Raw genomic sequence first — 20,267 nt, forward strand, 5'->3', positions numbered from 1 at the left:
TTTTTTAATCGGCTTATATTAAGCAAACGAGACAACTAGAGGCGTAGAAGTATAAGAAACCTTCCTCCACATACTTATATACAAGAACAAGATGAAGAACTTCATTCTCTTGGCCGTCTCCTCCATCCTGCTGGTGGACTTGCTCCCCACACACTTCGAACATAATGTAGATCTCTCCAGGGCCATAAATGTAAATGGAGTAAGCTTCAATAATGTAGACACCAGTTCACTTGGCGCAGCACAGGTGAGACAAAGTGCTAGCCGAGGCAGAGGACTTGGTGAGAAGCCAAAAGAAGGAGCTGATAAAGAAAAGAAAAAAGAAAAAGGAAAAGAAAAAGAAGAAGAACCAAAGAAGCCAAATGAAAATAAGCTGAAACAACCGAATGAAGGACAACCACAAGCACAGGGTGATGGAGCAAATGCAGGACAACCACAAGCACAAGGAGATGGAGCAAATGCAGGACAACCACAAGCACAGGGTGATGGAGCAAATGCAGGACAACCACAAGCACAGGGTGATGGAGCAAATGCAGGACAACCACAAGCACAAGGAGATGGAGCAAATGCAGGACAACCACAAGCACAGGGTGATGGAGCAAATGCAGGGCAACCACAAGCACAGGGTGATGGAGCAAATGCAGGACAACCACAAGCACAAGGAGATGGAGCAAATGCAGGACAACCACAAGCACAAGGAGATGGAGCAAATGCAGGACAACCACAAGCACAGGGTGATGGAGCAAATGCAGGACAACCACAAGCACAGGGTGATAGGGCGAATGCAGGACAACCACAAGCACAAGGAGATGGGGCAAATGTACCACGACAAGGAAGAAACGGGGGAGGTGCACCAGCAGGAGGAAATGAGGGGAATAAACAAGCAGGAAAAGGACAGGGACAAAACAATCAGGGTGCGAATGCCCCAAATGAAAAAGTTGTGAATGATTACCTACACAAAATTAGATCTAGCGTTACCACCGAGTGGACTCCATGCAGTGTAACCTGTGGAAATGGTGTAAGAATTAGAAGAAAAGCTCATGCAGGTAATAAAAAGGCAGAGGACCTTACTATGGATGACCTTGAGGTGGAAGCTTGTGTAATGGATAAGTGCGCTGGCATATTTAACGTTGTGAGTAATTCATTAGGCTTAGTCATATTGTTAGTCCTAGCATTATTCAATTAAGTAGCTGATATCCATTTTTTTCGGCGTCCCCCACGGTACATATTAAGTGTTTTGTGTTCTTTACATGCATAAAAATACTTGTCCGTAGGTAGGGACATGATTTTTTCCCCTTTCTTATGAATATTTCCTGCTGTTTATATGTAACTGTATGCACATGTGTGTAAAGCGTAATAAGTAACATCCCTTACCGATTATTCGCTTACACACAATCAGTTCTGCATTTCTAAAAAACACGATATGAGTATTTTTAAACACTTATCGTGACAAAAAAAAAAAGCGAAAAAAAAAAAAAAAAAAAAATTCATATGAATATTTTCCCTTTTTGACTGACCCTTTTTTGACGTATATTTTTTCTTCTTTTTTTTTTTCGTATGTGTTATGTATACTGATTAACGTAGAGAACTTAAAATTTGAGAATGTATTTATTTTTAACAAGTTAAAAAAAGAATTGTTATTTTTACTTGGGAAATTCAAAAATTTGCAAACTCAAAAAAGGTTAGTTAAAATATGCACCGTGGTAAGCGAGGAGCACGTCTGTTCTTTGGGTTACGAGCGGGTGTCAGAGCAAAATGTAGGCATATAATAATTCCGATGGGGGAAATTATTCCCTTATAACACCGCCATTAATTCGTTTTTGTGTATAAAGGCATACATGTCCGTAAAACACTTTCGCACCTTTTTCACAGTTTGCCTTAGCCAAAAATATGTAGCTTTAAATAACCGCAAGGTGTGTGCAAATTGGGCCCAGCTTTTGTATTAAGCATACGGAAAGGAAATGCTAATCAGGTGTATAACGCAACTGTGTTTGTGTCTTTGCTGCTTGTTCTAATAGTGTCCATTAAATGTTAAGCAGCAGCTTTAATGGCTGGGAAACGGGCATATGTCCTTGTTCCGTATTTTTCTCTTAGTTGAAAAGTTGCTATATACAAGTGAGAGGACATATTTTTCCCTAAGGGAAATAAACCAGTTAGCCAAAATGGTGACAATTTTACTGTTGTGTGTTAATGCAGAATTTTTTTTTTTTTTTCGCCAATTGGATAACTTGTTCAGGTGGGATAAACTTTTGCACACAAATTGGAGATGCAAATGCTGCTCCATATAGAATAGCACCATGGTTAAATTTTAGAAACAACAAAATGGTGGGCTGCTTCATAGGAACAAATTAAGGTATCATCGAATTGTAGCGGCGTGGGATGTATGCTACTTCACTGTGCCATTATAACACTGTTTCAGTTCTGCAGTTGGGGGAAAAGGAAAAAAAAAAAAAAAAAAAAAAAAGGAACATACAATACAGGGAATTGAAATAAAGTCACTTGGGATAAAAAAAATTATGAACATGAAATAATTTTTTTTTTTTTTTTAATTATGTAAATTAGCTGTTTTGTATCTAGTTTTAATTAAAAACACCTGATCTGTGCATACTTATTTTTTATTTTATTTTATTTTTTTTTTTTTTTACAATGATAATAAGAAACAGTTGTAAGATCCTCCTTCGCATGAATCGAAACATAGTGAGGAGAAACCTAAAGTTCCTTTCTTGCAATCAGGTTCCAAAAGCGAACTTCAGTACTTCCTTTCAAGATAAGCAAAATGGAGGGCCCGAAAAGAAGATAAATAACGACTGGGACGATTTTAAAGACTTTGAAAAATCTGATGTGTACCAGGTTAAAACTGGGAGGGAAATGAGGTGGTACCTACGAGACGGTGTATTTTTCATTTTTAAGAATGATACATTGTTTCTAATGTAAATACATTGTATTGATGCCCAGCAGTCTGCCTCTGATGCTAAATGACCGCTGTCTGTTTTCAACCTTTTTTGCTCATACTTCGTAGACTCTGAAGGGAAAAATTAAGGAAATCCTTGAGAAAGAGAAAATTGTACTGTTTATGAAGGGAACCCCAGAAAGCCCCCTCTGTGGGTATAGCGCAAAGGTGAGATTCATATGTCTGCCATGGGGTAGTTTTGCCCATTGAGGCCCAGTTTTTCGCACGTTTGAGAAATGTACCTTTTTTTTTTTTTTTTGGATAAATTTACACCCAGGAGTGGAACATTTTAATATGCCCATTTTGTGCAGTGGCTAACTTTTTTTTTTTTTTCCCCTTGCGCAGGTGGTCCAGATACTGAATAATATGAACGTCAAGGACTACGTATACATCGACGTAATGAAAAACAACGACTTGCGTGAGGCGATAAAGATTTACAGCAATTGGCCTTACATCCCCCATTTATACGTAAATAACAACTTCATCGGTGGTTGCGACATAATATCAGATTTGTACACCAGTGGAGAGCTACAGGAGATGGTCAAGTAAGGCTTTTCAGAATTTCCCTGCTCCAACCGGTTGTCGCATAAATGGGGTATAAAACAGGAAGAGCGCTGTTTTTTTGTAGGTACAGTTGGGGATGTGCGTGTCGTTCGAAATGAGAACGCCCAGGCGGCATGTGCATGCGGTGCGACTGCGGCGAGCGGGGGGCAAGTGTTTGTTTAATATCTGCCACCCTTTTTGTAAACACTGATAAATTTAGCAGTTCTTTTCTTACATTTCAAAAGAGTTTTTCGAAAAATGTTCCATACTGATAATCACTGCACGCATGCAGGGGGCACGAACGTACACGTTGCGCAGCGTGAATATGTACATATATATAAACGGGTGCATATATGCGCATACTTGCATGGGTATACTTGAGCACACCCTGAGCGAGCATGTAAGCGGATCTATTCATCTTTGCAACTGCGAATCCGTATGCACCAAACAAGCGATGCACCATTATCAAATGAATAAAATTCCCGAACAGGGCGATTTGATTCGTAGCAGTAATGAAAGGAGAGGGGCTCTCCTTTGGAGGAGACAGCAATATACAGGGGGGGGTGATGAGGCCCTTAATAAACGGCTCCCTTTTTCTTCTTATCGGCTCCCATCTCAAAAGTTTTACATCTCTTCAGGGTCTGAAATCGTTTTTTCTTGCATTTTGTGCATTCCTGCAGGGGAGAAAAATAGGAAAAAATAAACGAATTGGTACATACCTCTTTGTGGTATGGGTTACAATAACGATGGTGTACGCCAGTGCAGTTAAAGAGCACGCACGAATCACATAATCCTTTGGGGTAAAAAGGCTACGGGACTCACGCTTTTCTCCCCCCAATAATTGCTTACCAATTTGAGAACGATCTTTTTGGTAGTTTTGGCCTTTTTCTTAAAAACGGGCTTGGTTTGGCCTCCGAATCCCTTCTGCTTCATGTCGTATCTTCTTCTTCCCAAGGCCGACAATCGTTCCTTTCCCTTTTTGTACTGACTGACCTTGTGCATGGTATGCTTCTTGCATTTGTTGCTGCAGTAGGTTTTCCTCGTTTTGGGAACGTTCACCATTTTGCGCAAATTCTTTGGGGTATGTAAAAATGTAACTAGGAAGGACGTAGCTATGTAGCTATGCGGCCGCGTGGCTGAATAATTCAGTAATTGGGTAATTGAGTAATTGAGTAACTGAGTAACTGAGTAACTGAGTAACTGAGTAACTGAGTGACAATGTGAGAATACACAATACTCCACGTTAAGAATGCCGGTTAAATTCGCGACAGTTGACGAAATGGTAAAAAAATTAAAATTAAAAAAAAAAAAAAAAAAAAAAAAAAGGAAAATATATTACTGGGTTGAATTAACACTACTGCTATAAATTTCTGGGGAATTGCAAAATTTACCGGCGCTGCATTTTTTTTTTTCGCTTGATCAAAAGCGGAACGTAAAAATAGGGAAATAATTTTCGAAAAAGTTATAAAAAGGAAGAAGAAAAGTTACGACAGCTATAATGGTTTCTGAGAAATATGCCCAGTTAATTGCTGAACAAAATTTTGACTTCATACGACCCATACCGCGAGAAATATATATTCTACGGCAATAACGTTATGCTCCAACAAAGGCACTCGGCGCTTAAAAGGCAATGTACGGACTTTGCGCCTATACTCATTTTTGCCTCGGGCCGTTTTACGCCAACGGGCGGTTGGTTTTTCCCTATAGGGATCAAAGTGGCGCCTATGCGCCCGAACACTCAGAACGCCACAAAATGGCCTCACTTGGAGGACAAAAAAAACTGTATAGAAATTGAAGCAAAATTAACTTGCTATTTTGTGAAAACAGTTTTAAATATTTTTTCCGAATAATTTTGCTCTCATTTGTTCTTCACAAAATTTAGCTTCCGCGCGAAACGGAAGGAATATGGGAAGTGGGAAAATATGAGCGCACCTTTTATAGGCACAAGGGGGGGGGAGGAAGAGGAACCTTTTTCGTGGCTGGCGTTTTTTTTTTTTTTTCCCCCTTTGAGGGTATATCTAACTGCGAGTAGTAGCCGCACGTACAGAAAAAAAGAAATGTACTTATTAGAATATTTTCCCTTGTATATTGCGCATATGATAGGATGTAACTCCCCCATGGGACAGTGGCTCCCTACCCACGTGAACAAAACAAATATGCTTTACCAGTTTTCGCTGCTCTGTCTGTAGAGTTTTGCGAAGGAACAAAAAAAAAAAAAAAAAAAAAAAAAAAAAAGAAAAAAAAAAAAAAAGGGGGAAAGAGAACAATGAGCGGGTAAAAACATATATAATATGGTACATATGTATGAACGGTTAATAAGCATATAAATGTATGCACCCACTGGGGAGTTCACGAAAACAGGAGCAGGTGTTGGGGAAGACACACCTACAGAGGTATGCGTTTGCAAACGAGTACCATCTACCGCTGCGTCTCATTAATTTAATCTGCTGAAAAAAAACTTCACCCGGATGAAGAATAGGTATACCGAATTGTGAACACGCCTGAGTATTTTGAGCCCGTCGCTGCTTTCACGGGCAACGGCCAACTTGTGTATGTTTCGATACGTGTCCTGTGGCAATATAATTACTTTTTTTGGAGATTTACCACTGGAAACAACAACATCTTTGCTTTTGGAGTATATGTACGGATTGCAAAGGTACATGTTTATCAGAACGTTGTTAATTTTTTTGTAATCTTCTCGTTCGTATTTTTGTAGTTGTCGAAAGTATTCATTTTTGGCACTGACGTGTCCGTAGTCAAAGTGTAGTCCTAGTTTGGGTTGTCCATCTGGATGATCTCCTCCCGGAACAGTTTCTTTAACATTTTTTGCGGATACTCCTCCAATGGAGTTGTCTCCCTCCTCGGTATCTTTTCCAAGCATGTCAACCGCGGGATGGAGTTCAACACTCGCGAGATTTTTTCCCGACTCAGCTAATTGCTCCTCCTCATCATGGTGGGCAACAACCCACTCCTGTTCTGCAACTACTTGGGTAATATGTGCCTTAATGAAGGAATCAAAATTGAAGAAAATATAATTTAACTTATTTCTCAGGATTTGATTTTCCTTCCTAAGTAGGAGGCTTCCCCTGATATGTTCGTGCTGCAGTTCGTGTAGCAGTTCATACATCTTCTTACTGTCGATAGGGAAAATTTGTTTTTCCTCGTATATGGCTAGTATTTCCTCTATGCGCTTTTCCATGTGATGCAGGTTTTGATGGGTGGGTAAGGGGGTGTCATCAGACGTTTTTTTTTCAAAGTTCATATCAACAGACGCTTTTTTTTCACAATGCACGTTGCCTATCCGCTCCGCATCCTCACATATGGTTGGACTTTCCTCTGCAGGGATACACTCATTTTTCCCTTCTGGATCACCGGGTGAAGAAACTTCGGTACCCACTAAAAGAGTTTCCAATTTTCCAACGTCTTTTTTCGCACGCTGCACATAGGGCAAAACATAAAAAAGGAGATTCTTCTTGTTCTCTTCAGTCATGCACACATGCGTCAGCGTGATAAATTTGGAGAGGCAATTGGCCAAGTCTTCCTCCGCTGGTAGGCCGAAACATTTGAGCGTCCCCACAATGACGGATATTTTCTCTACACACATGTTGACAAAATGGGGTAAAAAAAGTTCTGACCTGTTCAGGCATTTTTCAATGTGCCAATTAATTATCGAAAATGCAACGTAGAAATTACAATTTGCAAGTGCCACGAAATTGGAATTTGTTATATGCCTTTTGCACAGAACGTAGAAGTAGCACAGTTTGTTTAATCCATGCAGGAGTTGCTTCATCTGGTGATCAAGCGACATTTCTGTTGCGTCATTTTCTCCGCCATTCATTTTTATGCAGTTCTCCAGGAAAGTACGAAAAAGGGGGAAAATTTTCTCCACAAAATTTTCGCTTTCCCTTTCTGCCGTCTCTACCCTCTCTGCGTCCTTCCTTTCCGATTGGTTAATGTTCCCTTTGAAAATTTTCACAAAATTGTAGAGTGTGATATATTCCAGGTAAATTTTCCCCTCACATGGTTGACTCACCCAATGTAACAATTCATTCTTCTTCACGAAATGTGAAAGAATTATTTTTTTCATTTCGCTGTTGTTTTGCAGGTAGACGTCATTGAGTAGGTAAGCCATGTAGGCGTTGAGTATGTGGTTACTTTCCAAACGAGTGGGCAAACCATAATTGGGGGCACTTAAAATTGCCTCACTGATCAGCAGACCGATGTTTTTATTTACTCTACTGATTACTTTTGAGGCTTGGTCTCGATAGAGTGGCGCATCACTGGTGCACACAACATTGGGTCCATGATGGTGGGGGCCACCCCTGCTGTCACTACTTCTTCTCCCACTTGTTAGTATCTGCCTAATACTGCTGGAAAGACAGAGAATTTTAACAAAGTAGTCCTCAAGGTATTCTCCCTTTTTTATCATCCAATGGATAGACTTGGAACCAAATTTAAAATTTTTTAAAAAATTAAAAATATAGTCGAGAAAGAGAAGGATGTACATCTCCTGGCTAACTCCGGTGCTGTTGTCTTTATCCTTGGAAATGACGTCCTTTAAAAATTCAACCCTTGGGTTTATCAAGATGCAGAGATGTTCCCCACAGATGCTTCTCACATGCAGAAGGGTGTTAACACCCTCAAGTATGAGGCCTAAATCATGGATATGGTTCCTCTTTTCCATATACTTTATCTTTTTGGCAATTATGCTGAGTAGGGAAATGCTATACTGTTGCAAGTGAGAAATGTTCGCACCATCCGTAGGGGGGTTAAACTCATTTCGGACGCTCTTCAGAGGGGAACAGAAGATATCTGCACAACTTTGTCTTCCTTCCGCTGAAAGTTGATCTTCTCCAGAATTCTGCGGGGTATCTATATCTCTACTCGGTTCATCATCCGTTGGGGAGTCACTCTTGTTTGCAGGTAGATTTATTTTTCGGTAGTTCTCCTCGATGTATTCGCATGTAAAGGCTTCCTTCTGCATGTGAAGGGGCTTCCCACCTATGGTTGCAAATAACGCAGAGGGAGAGGAGTTTCCCTCCTCAGTTGGAGGTGACCCTAACCCAGTTGACTGATATAGGAGTACTTCATTAATAACAGGAAGGAGAGCAACGGAGAAGGCATAGTTATAATGATGCTTGTGCTTATCCACAAGTTGAAACTGTGTATATAGCACTCTATTTATGAAGTCAATGTACTCCCCTTTGTTGTGTATAAGGGTTTGTAAAATGTTTAATACTTCCCAGTATATGGCACGGAAGGGAGCCTTGCTTCTTGGACTTTCTTGTAGATGATTGCCCAGAGCATCATCTTTTCGGTTGTTCTTCCGTTGAAGTAGATTATCAATGTGTGAGCATACCGTTTGAAGGATGAACATCTCCAACCTGTTGAATGGAAAAGGTACTCTGGAAGGGTTACCTTCATGGGGGTTATATTTTTTTCTGACGATTTTCTGGTATATGCGGAGTAGAGCAGATAAGGCAAAAAAATCGACGCCTTGAATTTCTCTTTTCAAATGAAGAAGATCTTCATCATCATAACGGGTGAATTTTTCTGGACAGATATTTCTCCTCAGATGTGCATTTCCGACTGTGCTATCTTCTCCCAGTTCTACACAGAAGAGGTACTCCTTCTCATTTATGAGTGCTCTAGTTTGCAGTATCCCATTTCTGGTGGGGGTGCCACTTTGTGTATTGATCGCTAATCCATTTTGCACCACTTGCGTATTTATACTATCAATTAGGGAAAACACATTTTTCAGCGATGTGTATATGTCCCGGTCCATATGAACAATGTCTATGGCATCTTTTCGATGGTGTAAAATTTCCCTCCTCCCAGGACCATTACTTTCGATAAAGTCGTTGTTTTCATTGCGATTGTAAAGGGCGCTATTTTGTTTACCTTCGTGGTTTCTTTCCACCATGTAATCTCTGAGCAAGGTATACGCTTTGCGGTCTGTTCCGGTGGGGCCGCTCTTTGTCCATATTATACTTTTTAAAGTGGTAGGAATTATGGCGAGCCCTGCGGCTGTGGTGATTACCCTGTGAGAGTTACTCTTTTCTCCGCCGATGATGACCTTGCGGCAAACATTTTTCGAAAGCTTTTGCATATTTCGTTCATTTTAGTTTTTTTTTCTCCTTTCTGTAAGAGCGCTTCCATGCTGTGACCTGTACAGGGGAAAAGTTGCTCAGGTATTGGAATCTCTCCCCTGAGTGTGAATTTTCCAAACGAAGATACTATGTGAGGGGGGGGTGTCCTTTCACTACTAAATGAGAATCCCAGAATGGAAACAAGTTGCTAATGTAGAAAGGGTGTTAGCGTCCGCAGATAACGGAACAAGCTTGTTTGAGGGTATGGTTACAATTGCGTGTGCCCATTGGGCGAGAAGCAACCACCTTTTCGTCTCGTACGTGGAAGCCTCCCCAAACGTTTTAAGAGCGTTGATTAGGGGTGCGACCTAGTTTGTTTCACCTTGATCACAGGAGCATTGCTTTTCGGCCTCCCCTTTGTCACATACTATTTTTTACATTTTTTTTCCGCATTTTCATTTTCACTTGGCCGAAAAGTGCAATGGTTTGGAGCGACTATTGTGGTGGAATGGTTTGCCAATTCGCGAGGTGCGCTCATATTTTGTTATGTCATATTGTGTTATGTTATGATATGTTTTGCTTTATTTTTATTTATTAATTTTTTTTTTTTTTTTTCTTTTTTCGTATGGCCATCTATGTTCCATTGGGCTATGACGTGTATATAGAACTGCAAAAGTGTATGGCCTTCCCGCTTCATTAAATTCGTGCCTTTTGGCGACTAAAACGCAGAGCGGGGGAGCAACTTTAAGGGGTATCACAATTCGATGCAAGCCGTGGAGAAGCTTTCTTCACTTGAATTTGTTACTCGTTCGTTTTAAGAACAATGAGTAGGGGAATATACCCATGCACTCCCGTGTTTTTATGTATACGGGGGTAGCATACTCCTTGCGCCAAAATAGCAACGAAGTTCTTTTTTTCCCCCACTTAATAAATTAGCAATGATGAGGAACAACAACCCAGTTGGTGTAAAATTGAGGACACGACATGATCAAGCCATTCCGCGTAGCCCACTTGTATGGTTCCATAAAAGGAGAGTTGCCACAAGGGTGCACACTTTCTAAAACGTTCCTGTGTGATGTGCTGTGGGAAGGAGTCTACTGGCTTCATTGTAAGGTGCGACAAACTATAGTATTCATTTCTCGGCGTAAAGATGTCTGTGTGTGTTTTCGTAAATGTACAATGAGGAGAATAACCGTATTTACAATTTCCACTTTTTTTATGAACAAAAAAAAAAAAAAAAAAAAAAATAGCTATCTATCTACCTAGCTGTGCCAATTTTATGAATAATTGCGCCTGTACGTTCAGGCAATTTTGAATCGAAATTAATTTGGAAAAACGGAAAAGGGGATGAATACTCAAGTGGTAATCATTTGTGAGAATGTGCGTTTGTATTGCTTAGGTGTTTGCCATTTTTTTTTTTTGATGATCGATTTTATGGAAAACTGGGTTTCTAGTTGCAGTTTGTGATTGACTACCACTAGTGCAGCGAGGAACCACAACATGTGCTACATCAGTGTGTATAAACTTACGTCGGAATTTTTTTTTTTTCCTTCCAAATGGAGTGAAAAGTGTTACGAAAAATGTGGCAAAAAGGGATACAAAATTTGATGGTATTTATATTGATCTTTTTGCCACATTGTGAGTCTACAAATAGAACAGTACCTGTACTTGTAATGTATCATTTTTTTTTTTTTTTTTTTTTTTATCTTAAAAAAGATGGTGCAATCTGTTTGATTTACTCTTTGTGCATGTAGGAGGTGCCCGTAATATCGTGGTAGTGACCCCCCCCCATATTTGTGTTTATAACATTTTGCTATTTTTAGCCTTGTTCCATTTGACAGACCTGGCTTACAATGTGTAGATGGTGTTTCATTCCCACGTATTTGTTTTTCATTTCGCTTCGACAGGGCGCACAAGTTCAAATATCCCCTCAATTCGTTGGCACACTTGAACCACTGTCGGAGTTGAAAAAAAAGTTTGGGAACTTTCAGCTGGAATTATATTGCGATAATTTAATAGGCAATTGGGGCGAAGTGCGTAGTGGCATGCCTCGCCTGGTGATGATGTTTAATTAAAAAGGGGGGGAGGTCAGCTCTGCTCTAAAATAACAACATGTTGATCTACATACGCGGTAAATTATTCAGCGATGTAACTGACACCTGCCCACTTGTTCACATACAATGGGGTATACAATTTGGAAGACCATTGTGGATTCATTTCTTTCTCCTTGCGGTAGAGGTGCGCATTTTCAAAAGGAGCAAGTGGCAATTTTTGCCAAAGTGGCGAATTAAAATATTTGCGATTTTTTTTTTTTTCTTTTTTTCGGCAACTACGGTGAGGAAATTTATATGCAGCGAACAACCCATTTATATATAGCGGCTCTTCGGGGCGGGGCACTTTATAACATCCTGCCGCGGCGTAAGCGTCCCTTCCCATTTCGCCAAAGAAGGCATTACGTCAAATTTTAAGAAGTTGAAACGTCGACGAATGAGTCAATTCATTTTTGAATCAATGGGTAAACTTAACTTCACGTGAAAAATGTATTCCAATTTTGTAGTACATAAAAATAGCATCGTATATCTGCGCATGCGTATAGTGTGGCAATGTTTTTTTTTTTTTTTTTTTTTTTTTTTTTTTTCCCGACATTTTTTTTTTTTTTCTTTGGATTTCCCCAATTTGGACCAATTTCGAAAAATTAAGCAGCAAAACATGTTTTTGAAGAAGAAAAAGAGTTCACTTTCTAATTGGAAGGATGAACCGTAGTGGAAGCGGCGATCGCATTTGTAGAGAGAGGCAAACAATTTCCTGCGAACGCTGGTACGGAGCGTTTCAATGTTTACATGTACTTTCATGTACAGTATGTATATTATTTACGTCGCATCGCACTTATTCGTATCTATTTGTTCAAATAGTTCTTTTTAGCCAACGCCCCGAGCAGTTGTTGCCATTTACGAAAGTTTGAATACCTGCAACGGGGTAGGCTGCAACCCATACGCCTTACATATAATATAAAAATAATCACGTTTAAGTTTTGACATTTTTCTTTTGCTCCAATTTTAACTTCAAATAATAGTGACCCCTCCCCAGTTGTGCTCCAAAATGACGAACGTGCACTCTGTTAGAGGGTGACAAAACAGCACAGAGTAATACATTCTGCGTTACCAAAAAAAAAAAAAAAAAAAAATAAGAAAAAAAATAAAAGAAAATATTAAGTGATTGAATGAGTGAAGAAGTGTGGCGCGGAATAGGAATAGGAAAATTAGGTCAGGCAAATGTCCCCCCCACCCATGCGTGAAAGTACAATATAGAATTCCGCCACGCTAGAGACACATGCCAAAGGGATGATTATGACGTGAGCGTCCCCGAGGAGCGAGCTTGGCACGTAGTGATTCGGTTCGACTCGGTGTAGTTCGTCTACAGTGCGGCGATTGTCATAGACACAGACGTGTATATATATAGCTAACGCCGGAGTTGCGCCATTTTGGCAAGAGCTACGAAGAGAGTTTCCTCCCCCCCCCCGCCCCTTGTCACAACCCTTCTTAACAGTGGAAAATGAGGAAACTGCTCTACAGGACCGAGGAAGAAACGGTTGTGTACGACAACGTGTTGGAGGGGCTGTACTCCCTGTACAAAACATACATCCTGGAATTGGAGAATGAGTTCAACTACTATCATTTTTACAAGCCGCTTTTAACGAGCGGCGATTTTCTGTCCAAGCCGATGATCCTTCTGCTTGGTCAGTATTCAACAGGGAAGACGACCTTTATAAAGCACCTCATAGAGAAGGAGTATTGTGGAATGAGAATAGGACCAGAGCCGACGACGGATAAGTTCGTAGCAGTGATGTATAATGAGAAGGAACAGCTAATTCCTGGGAATGCCCTTGTTAGTGATATAACGAAGCCATTTTCTCAGTTAGAAAGTTTTGGAAACAGTTTCCTATCCAAGTTGGAGTGTTCCAACACGTCTAGCGATGTGTTGAAGTCTCTAACGATAATTGACACACCTGGTGTTCTAAGTGGAATCAAGCAAATCAGTAGGGGATACGACTTCGAGAAGGTTATATACTGGTTTGCCCAGAGAGTAGATTTAATATTACTCATTTTTGACGCGCACAAATTGGACATTTCAGACGAGTTCAGAAGATGCATACAAGCGATAAAAGGGCAGGATTCTAAGATACGAATTATCCTAAACAAGGCAGATACGATTAACACGCAACAGCTGATGAGGGTGTACGGATCGTTGATGTGGTCCCTGGGAATTGTAATAAACACACCAGAAGTTAATAGAGTTTATATAGGCTCATTTTGGGATAGGAAGTTAATGCATGATGAAAATAGAAATATTTTCGAAGAAGAAGCCTCTGATTTGTATAAGGAGTTGTCGAAGATTCCAAGAAATTCTACCATGATTCGGTTGAACGATTTTATTAAAAGGTGTAGAACATTGAAGGTGCACATGTATTTGCTGTCTCACTTGAGGAAAAAATTACCCTACTTCAGGAAGAACTATGTTAAGAATAAGCTAATCAGAACTTTGGATAAGGTATACGAAGAAGTCGCAAAGGATTACAACTTACCTCTGGGTGATTTCCCCAATGTACAATTCATGAGAGAGAAACTGAACGACATTGATTGGTTAAACATTCCAAAGCTGGACGTAAAAAAGATCGAACGAATTAATAAAGTATTAAATGTACATATCCCACAACTGTTAGAAATGATCCCAAAAGAATCTATGAACGTTGATCAATCCCGATATGAAACTCAGGAAGGCACCATCGTTGAGAATAAATTGACTCCCTTTTTGGAGTTGACCTCTGGAGAAATTCCCATGTGGGTGAAACAGAAATATTTGTTAAGTCCCATTGACACTTCGAAATATTCGGACGATTTTTACAAACTGGGACCCGACGATTTTGGGAAATTGTCTGGGGAACAGGTGAAGCCTGACCTGATCAAGAGCAAATTGCCCAGCTCTGTTCTGCACAAAATTTGGAACCTCGCCGACATCACCAAGGATGGCTACCTCGACTTGTTCGAGTACTCCCTCGCCAGGCATTTCATCGAGATGAAGACGGAGGGCTTTGATTTGCCCACGAAGGTTCCCAAGGATATAATAAACTCACACGAGTATTGAGCGGTGGCGCGAACATGGCGGTCAAGACAATCAACTCTGACACGCCCATTTTTTGCGAACACTTCCCCTATTAATTTGCCCATTTTTTAAGTATTTACGAAAACGTAACATTTGTCTTAATTTTTTCCACAAGTAATACATTTGTTAAGCAATTTGAAGTGTTGGTAAATCGATTTTTTTTTTTTTTTTTTTTTTTTTTCCGCGTCCTCTACATAGCTAGCTAGCTAGCTGCATGCCTAGCTAACTATTTTTTTTTTTTTTCCCTGGGGACGCGGGAAGTATGCGTACAGGTGTGCAATGTGCCCATTCGCCTATTCCCCCCAATACATAAGCACACGTGTATACACGAGTATGTATATATATGTATCTATATGTGGGCACATTTACACCCCACGCGCAAGAAGCATAAACGTATTTTTAATGATCGGTTTATAATGATCAGCACTCCCCTATCCCTTTTATCTCATCTTAATTTTTCGTTCGGCTCATTTTCTGTGCTCTGTAACAATGTCCTGTGTTTTTCATTCCCATTTGTGAATGCGTATGTGCATATATACATATATGTTCATGTGCATTCTGTACATACAATTGAGTTTTTTTTTTTTTTTTTTTTTTTTTTTGTTAATCGTTTAACGCAACTTTGAAAAAGCAACCCAATTCGTAATCGCGATGATATGTTTGCTCGGGGAAGTGGAGCTGCCATGGACGAGGCCCTCTCGACAGTCCGCGGTAGATGCACACGTGCAGCGTGATAGAGTGGCTTACCCTATTATATTAGAAGGAAGAAGGGCGGAAAAATAGTTAAAACGTTCTTGGTTTCCAAAAAAGGAATAAAAAAAAAAAAAAAAAAAAATGGGTACATGTGTGCGTACTTGCACGCATTGACTTGAACACGGAATAGGAAAGTAATCAAATGACGCAAAATGAAAGCGGTTGGACAAATTGGGCTGGATTAATGTCACCAGGACAAGGACAAAAAAACGGAACAAAACAATTCTGACAAAAAAATGCACCCCTTTGGAGAGAAAAAAACTCACTTCCCAAGCGAAACATTCCCAATCGTTCAATGTAGACTCCCAGTTCAATTGTGCATATTTTTCTAAATCGCTCTGTTAGAGGGTTCTATGAGGAAATGCGCATATGTCTGTATGTACCATGCGCATGTAGTTACATGGGTGTACCTCCTCCCCAGGGCTATCAGTTCAACTCGCTATGGGGAGAGACCTGGCCAAGGGCCGAAATTGGAGAATAAGCATTACCCATTTCAGTGTCACTTGGGTGGGTAAAACCCATGGAATTGCTACCATTAAACATATCGTTTTGATCCTGGGGAGAGAGCATGGCAGTGTTAAAGTTGGAAGGGTAAGCTGTGTGACTGTTAACATGTTGCGCTTTGTACAGGTGGTTGAGGGACGCATTTCCGTGAAGAGGGGCACTAATGTGTTGTGTACCATTTGGATAATGATAAGTAGATTGCGCAGTTAGCGGGTTATCATCTCTCAAGTGTGTACTAGGGTAGACATTTCCAGAAGGAGGAACAAATTTGGCTCTCATGTTAGCATCATGATTTATGTTTACCTTATTGTGATATTTGTCGTTATGTAGTAAGAGTTCGACAGATTGATGGTTGGTGCCCTTGTTAATTTTTGTAGCGTTTTGTTTATTATTCCAGTTGAAGGGGAAGCAATTCTTGGAACTACCCTTACTGGATGTCGTATCGATATTGTCTTCTTGGTAGTAGAGAGGTAGAAGAAATGGGTTGTTCATGGCGTCCTTAGGAATAGGGTGTTCAATAATTCGTTGCACATGTACAGGGACAGGAATTTCTTTATATCTGGCTTCAATTTTGGGGCATAGAAATTCTTGGACTATTTGAAGCTCAACTGGGACAGGCACATTCCTGTCGACGAGCTTTTCAATAGGAAATGTCCTATAATGTGCCATTGGAACTTCCACAGGTTTAGGTATATGTCTATATTGGGGGGAGACAATATTTCTGTATATATGCTGAACATGAGGAACTTCTACAATTTTTTCGACGTGAAATGGTCTGTCCACTATCTGTGTGTATGGAATGTCTTTCTTCACCACTTCTGGGATGTATTCTGGGATTTCTTGCACCTTTTCAATGTTTATATTTTTTAATTCTATTTGTGGAATTTCGACAATTTTTTCTTGGATCACTTTTTTAGGTACTGGAATGATCCTCTCTTGTACCATGATTTTTGGCACTTGGATTATTTTCTCCTGATACACATATTGAGGCACTTCCACTATTTTATCCACCACTTTAATTTGTGGAACTTCCACTATCTTTTCCTGGAAAATTGTCTTGGGGCATTTTTTGATTCTCTCATGAATCACTGGCTTCGGAACATGTATTAATTTCTCTTGGAGGATGACATGCGGTACTTCTACAAGTTTTTCTATATACTGAACTTGTGGCACTTCGATTATTTTTTCTTCAATTTCTGGCTTCATAATTTCTACGACTTTTTCTTGGACCAGCGGTTTGAGTATTCTGGCATTCTGGGGGGGTGCGTCTCCGCTGTTTAGCACCCTGGTTCCACCCATCGAACTCCCTTCCCTTCTGTCAGAGCCATCCCCGTTGGAGAAAAGATTGCTGGCCACTTGGTAGTACTGGTCGTTCGGGTCCCTCTGCATGGTTCCCTTTTTCCCCTGCTGATCGCACAGGTTCTGCGCGTAGCCCCTGCAGTTGGACTCTCCGCAGTTGTTCAGCATTTTGCCTTGGGAGGTAGGGACAGGGGTGTAAGGGCTTACAACCGAAGGGGAAATCTCCAAAAAGGTAAAGTGGCTCTTAAGCAGGTGGAATGGATTCTATGCGACTCACGTGCGGGAAGCGCCCCTTTACGGAGTGGCAGCTAAAAATGGCCGTGTGGAGGGCGCGTCCTTTTACAGGAATTTGCGTAATCTCATAATATGCGTCCAATTTTTTAGAGCCTGCTAAATTGGGTGAGAAATTGGGCGCCCAATGGGGCAATCAATGGGGAATGGGTAAAAAGTCGGTAGACAAAAATGTGCAGTCAGTGAACAATCGGTGGACAATCGAGCTAGCGAAAACACGGTGAAAGACAAACAACGTGCGGGAAAAATGCGCAAACGGCGTGGAGTAACAATGGGGAAAAATTAAGTGAGCACTATACTGGGCACGAATGGGTCCATATAGGTATTGACTTTCTGGCATACTTACAAATAGGAGTAAGCAGTATATTCATATATATATATATATTTGTATATTTTTTTTTTTTTTTTTTTTTTTTTTTTTTTTTTTTTTACACCTTCGAAAGGGAATATACCTATGCGCACGCGAAGTGTGTGTATACACCTACCAGCACAGGGAAAAAACTATTTGGACAATTAAGCGGATGTAGTTTGCGGAAATTTGTTTTTTGTATTTCTGTTCAGTCGTTCATATGTGCACACCTGTGGTGTATTCGCGCGGGGGGGAAATTCCGTTTTGAGGTAAAAAAAAAAAAAAAAAAAAAAAAGTGGCGAAGTGGTGAAATTACAAAGGAATGTAACGACGTGATAAATGCGGCCGAAACAAGAAACCAAAAAAACAATTTGTAGAATCCTGTGTACAAATGGGGTGCATCGGTGTGTGGGGGGGAAGCACAAAAAAAAAAAAAAAAAAAAAAAAAAAAAAGGCAGTCAAATTTGAAACTGTGTTACTCTTCACAATGAATTTTTTGCCATTTTTTTCCTCCCCTTCTTTGGAACATATTCCTGCCGCAACTGTTCTGCATTCCCCACACCGGGAGTAGAATTTCCAAAGCGGAACGGGCATTCCACATGTAGACAAGGGAAAAAAAAAAAAAAAAAAAAAGCGTTGTGGCAGGAATAGCGTACATATGTCAATTGATAACAGAAAAAAGAAGAGGCACACGGAGCATGCGTCTACCTATATCATGTGGTACTTTTTTTTTTTTTTTTTTCGTCAGAAAATTAACTTGTAGGATGTTGCATAGGTTGTTTGCCCTTTTTTTCAGCGGCAGTTCACATCACAGTATTGTTCATCCCTTCCTCAGCATGTATGCCTATTCCTGGGAACGACTTATACCCACCCATATGCACATCCCATTGAGGAGTGAGAAAACTGTTGGCATTGTCCCACATGGTGAAGTACACATTCTGTGCGCTCCCATTGTTATCCCAATTCTGCTATTCTAATGGTAAGGAGGATATTTTTTCCCCTGAGATGGAAACACACGAAATGAATATATTTTTTTTTTTTCTCAAACGAGTTTATTTTTAGTAATGGTATATTTGTGCTACTCCCATTGGGGATATATAATATGAAACCTTTTTTCTTTCACCCACTTTGGTACATCCCTACTTTCCCATTTTGGCCATATGTTGGACATGCATTTCGGTGCAGCCTCTTGAAGGGGCACAAATTGAACCCTCTTTGCGTTCGATAAGGGCAAAAAAAAAAAAAAAAAAGTTCAGCAATCAGAAGAGGGAAAATACTTACCTTAGGAGGGAATTCGTTTTGGCATCTCAAATGGGAGAGCTAGGAAGTAGTAGTTTTCCTTTTTTTTTTTGGAGGGGGCAGGAGATATAGAAAAGGGGGACCCATGGTGTACCTGTTTTAGGAACAAATAACCTCAGGAAGGGCGAACCAATTGTACGTTCCTCGAAATGGGCCATGTTTTGCCTTTTGAAGGGGATGAGTATGGTTCAATAAGCTTATATGCTCACTACGTCAAAAGGGAGCATAGTTCCTCTTGAGTGAGGTATTTCCTCCGCTGCTATTCTCAATGTCATGCCCCCCACCCACACACACACACTACCCCGTTGTTGTTTCACTTTAAAGAGGGAAGACATGTTATCCTGCTTTTTTCCTAATCGGAATAGAATTGGGAACTTTTGAAATTTACAAAATAGAAAGAAAAAGAGGGGTGAAAAAAAAAAAAAAACTTTTTTAACTCCGTCGTTCAACGTAATTAGCAAAATTGTCCTCATTTTTCTGAACATTGGTATGTATAATGTAATCCTTCTTTTGATCATACTTTCGAAGGAACTATGAACTGGTTTTTTTTTTAATGGGCATGGGGATGAACTGGATGGGTAGAGGAGTGCACAGTTTGCTAATGACTTCGAAAGGGTGTAAGGTCGTCGTGAAGACAACCTTTGATGCGTCCTTATATTATCCAATCGGTGGGCATAGGCGCTTTTCATTTGAATTACAACGGTTTATATTGTATTTTGTCACTCTCAATTTTCCCAAAAAAAAAAAAAAAAAAAAAAAAAAATATAGAAATAGAGGTCATCTAGTAGTGCAAGTAATTCTTTTCTTCATCAGATAAATTTCGGTGAAATTCCAAAGGGGCAAAAATACCAAATTCTATATGCTGCTCCATTCCTTTGTTCAAAGTAGAATTAATCTTTCGTGTGTGAGAACGCAGGGGAATGCTGTTTTGTAGGGAATACCTTCCACTTGTGGGTTAGAATAAAGCAGCACTGGAATTGACTAAGGGGTGTTGCCGCCATGCAGGAAAGATGTATTATGTGGATAAGGCAAT

The 20,267-nt window shown here is 40.1% G+C and overlaps 6 protein-coding genes across 6 annotated transcripts; 3 read left to right on the top strand and 3 right to left on the bottom strand.

The window, feature by feature from the left end:
• Window positions 1-91: 91 nt before the first annotated feature.
• Window positions 92-1,183, top strand: PKNH_0838500 (circumsporozoite (CS) protein; the record flags this gene model as incomplete). The annotated part of the gene is made up of 1 exon (XM_002258966.1): window positions 92-1,183. The coding sequence occupies one exon, from the start codon at window positions 92-94 to the stop codon at window positions 1,181-1,183; it is 1,092 nt and encodes a 363-aa protein (XP_002259002.1).
• A 1,460-nt stretch (window positions 1,184-2,643) lies between these two features.
• On the top strand, window positions 2,644-3,496 carry PKNH_0838600 (1-cys-glutaredoxin-like protein-1, putative; the record flags this gene model as incomplete). The annotated part of the gene is made up of 3 exons (XM_002258967.1): window positions 2,644-2,847; window positions 3,017-3,115; window positions 3,293-3,496. 3 exons carry the CDS (start codon window positions 2,644-2,646, stop codon window positions 3,494-3,496), a joined length of 507 nt encoding a protein of 168 aa, XP_002259003.1.
• Window positions 3,497-4,065: 569 nt separating this feature from the next.
• PKNH_0838700 (60S ribosomal protein L44, putative) lies at window positions 4,066-4,552 on the bottom strand (the record flags this gene model as incomplete). The annotated part of the gene is made up of 2 exons (XM_002258968.1): window positions 4,066-4,164; window positions 4,340-4,552. The coding sequence occupies 2 exons, from the start codon at window positions 4,550-4,552 to the stop codon at window positions 4,066-4,068; spliced, it is 312 nt and encodes a 103-aa protein (XP_002259004.1).
• A 1,372-nt stretch (window positions 4,553-5,924) lies between these two features.
• Window positions 5,925-9,599, bottom strand: PKNH_0838800 (conserved Plasmodium protein, unknown function; the record flags this gene model as incomplete). Its single annotated transcript, XM_002258969.1, has 1 exon — window positions 5,925-9,599. The coding sequence occupies one exon, from the start codon at window positions 9,597-9,599 to the stop codon at window positions 5,925-5,927; it is 3,675 nt and encodes a 1,224-aa protein (XP_002259005.1).
• Window positions 9,600-13,131: 3,532 nt separating this feature from the next.
• Window positions 13,132-14,721, top strand: PKNH_0838900 (EH domain-containing protein, putative; the record flags this gene model as incomplete). The annotated part of the gene is made up of 1 exon (XM_002258970.1): window positions 13,132-14,721. The coding sequence occupies one exon, from the start codon at window positions 13,132-13,134 to the stop codon at window positions 14,719-14,721; it is 1,590 nt and encodes a 529-aa protein (XP_002259006.1).
• A 1,197-nt stretch (window positions 14,722-15,918) lies between these two features.
• On the bottom strand, window positions 15,919-17,463 carry PKNH_0839000 (uncharacterized protein; the record flags this gene model as incomplete). Its single annotated transcript, XM_002258971.1, has 1 exon — window positions 15,919-17,463. The coding sequence occupies one exon, from the start codon at window positions 17,461-17,463 to the stop codon at window positions 15,919-15,921; it is 1,545 nt and encodes a 514-aa protein (XP_002259007.1).
• Between the last annotated feature and the right edge of the window lie 2,804 nt (window positions 17,464-20,267).

This window comes from Plasmodium knowlesi (genome assembly GCF_000006355.2).
Source record: "Plasmodium knowlesi strain H genome assembly, chromosome: 8".
Classification (NCBI taxonomy): domain Eukaryota; phylum Apicomplexa; class Aconoidasida; order Haemosporida; family Plasmodiidae; genus Plasmodium; species Plasmodium knowlesi.